The sequence below is a fragment of the Carcharhinus amblyrhynchos genome, chromosome 10 (assembly GCF_965287045.1).
Source record: "Carcharhinus amblyrhynchos chromosome 10, sCarAmb.v2.hapA, whole genome shotgun sequence".
NCBI classification, from domain to species: domain Eukaryota; kingdom Metazoa; phylum Chordata; class Chondrichthyes; order Carcharhiniformes; family Carcharhinidae; genus Carcharhinus; species Carcharhinus amblyrhynchos.
Window position 1 is genome coordinate 96,639,726 of NC_137333.1, and position 6,000 is coordinate 96,645,725.

General features: G+C 48.6%; 1 protein-coding gene across 1 annotated transcript in view; it reads right to left on the bottom strand.

Moving 5' to 3' along the window:
- The window catches only part of asmtl (acetylserotonin O-methyltransferase-like), a 43,353-nt gene extending 41,934 nt beyond the window's left edge, over positions 1–1,419 (bottom strand). The window contains exon 1 of the mRNA XM_080197649.1: positions 1,294–1,419. Within this exon, the coding sequence (XP_080053775.1) occupies positions 1,294–1,362 (69 nt within the window). The 5' untranslated portion in view covers positions 1,363–1,419. The remainder of the gene's footprint in view (positions 1–1,293) is intronic.
- Positions 1,420–6,000: the final 4,581 nt, after the last annotated feature.

A 6,000-nucleotide genomic window follows, 5' to 3' on the forward strand; every position in this document is an offset into this window, starting at 1 on the left:
CATATCGAATATGTGGCAAAGCCGAGTAATATAAATATAGACCATTTTATAATTCTGTCATAAGTGAGTAAAGTTTATTTATTCATCACAAGTAGGCTTACATTAACACTGCAATGCAGTTATTGTGACAATCCCCTAGTCGCCACACTCCAGCACCTGTTTGGGTACACCAAGGGAGGATTTAGCACGGCCAACGCCCATAACCTGCGCGTCTTTCGGACTGTAAGAGAAAACCTACACAAACACGGGGAGAGTGCGCAGACTCGGCACAGACAGTGACCCAAGCCAGGAATTGAACCCAGGTCCCTAGTGCTGAGGGAGCAGTGCTATCCACTGAACGACAAAACAGTGTAACTCTTTATTTTACAGTATTCACTCAATCAGGCAACACAATAAAATTTATATTTACTTCATTTGGATATAAAATATATATAACTATTAATAATGAATTGATGCATTACTTATCATTGTTTTTCATGACCTTATGCTTGTTTTTCTTTAGCTCTGTAACTTGGCGTTTTTGAATAGCAGAGTATTCTACTCCTGTTCCTATTTTTTATGTTTCTGTGTGACACAGAAGGAGGTCATTCTGTGCATGTCTGTGTGGGTTTCTATCAGAGTTCCTCTGCTAGCCCCATTCCCCTAACTTTCCCGATGTAATTATGTAAATATTTTCTCTTCGGTAAATGATCCAATACCTCTTGGAAGCCACGATTAAGTCTGCACCCACTACACCCTCAGGCCGTGCATTCTATTTCCTAATCAATTGCTGCATGCAATCATTTCTCCTCATGCCTGTGTTGTTCCTTTTACCATTCATTTATAAAACAGTGAGCTCCAGTTCTCAATGCTTCCGCCAATGGGAACACTTTCTCTCTATTCACTCTGACCAGACCCCTCATGACTTTGAGCACCTTGATCAAATCTCTTCTCAATCAATCCTCTTTCCTCTAAAGAGAACTATCACAGCCTCACCAATTTGTCCTTGTAACTAAAGTCTTTCAGCTCAGAACCATTCTTTGAAATCAATGCCCTCACATCCTTCTTAAAATGTGACACCTAGAGTGGGACAAACACTCTGAATCAGTGTTTAACAACAGCTTTGTCTGAAATTTTTCTCTCTTCGACGTTGGTAGATGTGCTAAAACATTTATTTCGAAGCATTCGGATGTTCACTCCCCAATGAAAAAACATTCAGGGCCCCATTGCAAACCAAAACAATTACACTGGTCAATCGATGGAGTAAAAACAGGACTGTTCGATACATAACTTAATCGGATTTCTATTGCATACCAGGTGCATCCTCTTTGCCACTTCCAGGGCTTTTTCCTTTGCTGTCTCCATTGCATAATCGTACGGCATCTTAAAAGAAGACTTGTCAAGTGTCTCCCTAAACCAAGATGGCACCACTTCAAACCTAAGACCCTGCAAGATGAGGAAAGAACATAGGTTACAGAACTCTGAGAAAAACAGCCATAACCAAAATATCACCAGGCTAAACAGGTTAAATTACCAAGGCTGGCTACATCTTAGCAATTCCCCCAGCACAGAAGGTGAATGGGCAATCAAACTGAACTGCTGAGGATGGCCACAGGGTCAAACAGAATGCGTAGAAAGATACAATCTCCTCTGGTGTAGGTACCCAGAACACAGAAAGACAACCTTAAAACCTGAGCTTGGGCACTCAGGGGTGACGTTCTTCCTCATAAAACCTGGTGGAGGTCTCTCCCCAAATTGCTGCTGAGGCCAGATTAAGTGAAAACTTAGAAACTGAGCATTTTGTTCGGCGAGGAAACCAATGGTTCAGGATTAAAGGTGGGTAAAGGCAGCTCAGGTACAGATTAGCAATGATTTAATTGAATAGCAGAACAGGTTGGAGGGATGAGCCTATCTTTGCTGATGTGCTCCTAATTGTTATTCACTCTCTAAATGCCATGAACCAATTACCACAGCCATTATTGCTGAGGCAATTTGGTTTGAATGTTGAAGGTACCCAAGATTTGATCTGATTTATTATTGTCACATGTATTTGTATACAGTGAAAAGTATTGTTTGCTGTGCATTATGCAGACAAAGCATACAGTTCATAGAGAAGGACAGGAGAGAGTGCAAAGTGTAGTGTTACAGTCATAGTTAGGGTGTAAGGCAAGATCAGCTCAGAGAGAGGTAGGCCCATTCAACTATCTGACACCAGCAGGGAAGAAGCTGTTCTTGAGTCAGTCAGCAAGTAACCTCAGGCTTTTTCCCGACGGAAGAAGGTGGAAGTGTGTGTGTTCGGGGTGCATGGGGTCCTTAATTACGCTGGCTGCTTTTCTGAGGTAGCGGGAAGTGTAGGCAAAGGATGGGAGATCTTCAGCTTGACCCACTGCTTGATCTTAGTCAAGAGGCCAAGAAGTGACCATTCATGTGAATGTCGCTGGCACTTATTGCCCTTGAGCTGAGTGGCGTGCTGGGCCATTTCAGAGGGCAGATAAGAGTCAATCACTCTTGTGGATTTCTTTGCCTGAAGGACATGAGTGAAACGATAGGTTTTTAGCAACAGTCCAGTAGTTTCATGATCATTATCAATGAGAATGGCAATTTGTCCCAGATTCATTAATCATATTTAAATCACCCCAGATGTCATAGTGGGACTTGTATTCATATCCCTGGAGTATTAGTCCAGTAACTTTACCACTATGCTACTGATGCCCTTCTAATGACTGTGCTCCCATGAGGTACAGAATGAGAGGATTCTGATGCAGCAATGAAGTAAAACAGCAAAATAGGAACGCAGCGCGATGAACTGTCAGACAAGTGTAATTCCACTTAAATTGAGAGGCAATCTCTAATATTTGAGCAGGTTAGTTGCTCTGTTTTTTTCCGAACGTCACTCTATGCAAATGTGAACTTTGCCATCCCAAGAAAAAAGGAGACAGGCTCTATTGCATAATTGTACCCGATACACAAAACTGTTCCAGGAGCTGTCTAACTGATGGATATATTCCTGAAACTGCCTCTCCACCTTAGAGACGATCCCCAAATGTTTAGTTGTGGGCTCACATGGATAGGCAGAGAATAAGAGGATAGTCAGATGGTCAGGGGGAGGGGATCAAGAGGATAGTCTAAGAGTTGGGAGAGTCAGAAGGGTAGTCAAAGGGAGGAGGGGTGTTAGGAGGGTATTCAGAGGGAGGGAAGGAGGGTAGGAGGACAGTCAGGGGGTAGGTGTTCAGGGTCAGGAGGAAAGTCAGAGTGGGGAGGGGTCAAAAGGGAGGGAGTCAGAAGGGTGTGGTGTTAGTTGGGGAGAGGAAGTAATATAGTTACCCAGAAGTTAGAACGGGGCGGCATGGTGACACACTGCTGCCTCACTGCGCCAGGGAGTGGGGAGGGGTCAAAAGGGAGGGAGTCAGAAGGGTGTGGTGTTAGTTGGGGAGAGGAAGTAATATAGTTACCCAGAAGTTAGAACGGGGCGGCATGGGTTCGATTCCCAGCTTGGGTCAGTGACTGTGTGGAGTTCGCACATTCACCCCAAGTCTGCATGGATTTCCTCCGGGTGCTCTGGTTTCCTCCCAGTCTGAAAGACGTGCGGGTTAGGTGCATTAACCCAAACAGAATGTGGTGACAAGGAGAATTTCACAGGAAACTCACTGCAGTATTAACGTGAGCCTTACTTTTGACTAATAAATAATCTTTAACTTTAACGTAAGTGATTTCAATTCTTTTAACTTTTCCTGAGTAATTGTCCATGAGAAAACCTGCCACTCCAGCAATCTCAGAAGCTGCTCAGCAGTGTGGCTGGGCAGCGAGTTGGCAATTTCACTTGAAACCAGACTGAATAGCGTGCCCCAGACGCAATTACCGTCTCAATGTCTCCCTCTCCTGTCGCTATTCATGTTTGTTGTAATCGAAAGAAGAGTGTCTTTCTCACACCACTGGAGGGAGAGCAGTGACTGTCGGAGCTCTGATAAAAGGTCATTGAACAAAACGGTGAACTCCTGGGCAATTCCCATGCTGTCCTCAGGTGGGGGTCATCTGGAGGGGAGGGTGGAGGGGAGGGGAGGGTGGAGGGGAGGGGAGGGTGGAGGGGAGGGGAGGGTGGAGGGTGGAGGGGGGAGGGGAGGGTGGAGGGTGGAGGGGGGAGGGGAGGGGAGGGGAGGGTGGAGGGTGGAGGGTGGAGGGTGGAGGGTGGAGAGGAGGGGAGGGGGGAGAGGAGGGGAGGGGGGAGAGGAGGGGAGGGGGGAGAGGAGGGGAGGGGGGAGAGGAGGGGAGGGGGGAGAGGAGGGGAGGGGGGAGAGGAGGGGAGGGGGGAGAGGAGGGGAGGGGGGAGAGGAGGGGAGGGGGGAGAGGAGGGGAGGGGGGAGAGGAGGGGAGGGGGGAGAGGAGGGGAGGGGGGAGAGGAGGGGAGGGGGGAGAGGAGGGGAGGGGGGAGAGGAGGGGAGGGGGGAGAGGAGGGGAGGGGGGAGAGGAGGGGAGGGGGGAGGTCACCCCAGCGCATCTGCCAGGTACGACCACCCAGAGATCAGCCGTTGAGAGCCCAAGTCTGACATGAAGCACTCCTTGCCACAGCAACACTTTGCTCAATAGAGGTGCACAGTATGGAGTGGCTGCCCTGACAATCAGGACCCTGTAACCTAACCTGTAACCTCTCAAGGTTATGAAAACAAGAAGTGCCGGGAAACACTCAGCAGGTCAAGTGGAAGACAGCGAAGAGATACCGGGGGCGATTTCTCCCATCCCCGTTGTGCTAATTGTTTAGTGCAGCGGGACGGGAGAATCATGTATTGGCTAATTCACAGGATTCCAGCCAGCGTTCGCACCACACTTGAGTCTCCCAGGCCCGGATTTCCAGCGACACCTGTGCAGAAATCGGCTGGGAGGCAGGACTAGTATTTAACTATATATTTTACATACTATTTAAATAGGCCTAGCACTGAATTCTCCAGGCCTGCTAGCATCTCCCACCTCGCCAGAGTGTTTTGCCCCAGCTGGGTTCACAGAAGCTCCCCACTTTCAGGGAGCTAGCAGCCTGACCCCACTGAAGTGAAGGAGGGGCAATCGGCCTCCCTCCCCAAGGGGTCAGGCAGAAGAGGGATGGTGCCCCCTGGGCATGGGCATCCTGGCAGTGCCAGCCTGTGCCCCCGACACTGCCCAAGGAGCAAAGTGCCCATACCCAGGGGGCACACTGACACTGCCCACGGGGCATGGGACAGTGCCAAGGGATGGAGCCTAGGGGCAATCAGTGGGGGTGGGCAGGGTACCGCTGCCACTCTGCATTGGGATCCAGTCGGGGCTGGACAGAGGCCAGCAATCAGGGTGGGCTGGGGGCGTTGATCAGCCGGGGACAGGGTCTGCTGGAGAGGGCGGGGTGGATGGTCTGGTATCCCCCACATACGCAGAGGCCCGCCGATTTCAGCCTCTCCAGTGTAAAATCTAATGAGATTCACACTGGTGGCCTCTGCAGTGCACAGAGTGTGGGAGATTCTAGTGCAAACTCCCAACGAAAAAAACCCACCGTGAATTACTCCAGTTTTCCCGCAAATTCGACACATAGAATGTTTTTGAGAGAACCCAGGTCACTGTTTCAGTTCAATGATCTTTTATCAGATCTTCGACAGTCACTGATCTCCCTCTAGTGGGGTAAGAAAGACACTGCCCTTCCGATTACAACAAACATGAATAGCGACAGGAGAGGGATACATTGAGACGGTTATTGCGTCTGGGGCACACTCTTCATTCTGGTTTCAAACAAAATAACCAACTCTCTTGCGGCTCGGTCACCACAGCTGAACAGATTCTGGGATAACTGGAGTGACAAGTCTCTCCCTAAATACAAAGCAATACCCCATTAACACTGGATTTTCATGGATATCTTCAGGATGATGAAGGGTCTTGTGGCACAAGGAGGAAAGATTTCATTTGTCATTAATTAAAGCTCTGATGTTTCCCCTCAGTGTGTTTCTGCAGCCTTCCTGCACCCCCAAAAGCAAAGCACCAGTCTAATAGCATTAACACTCACTCTCC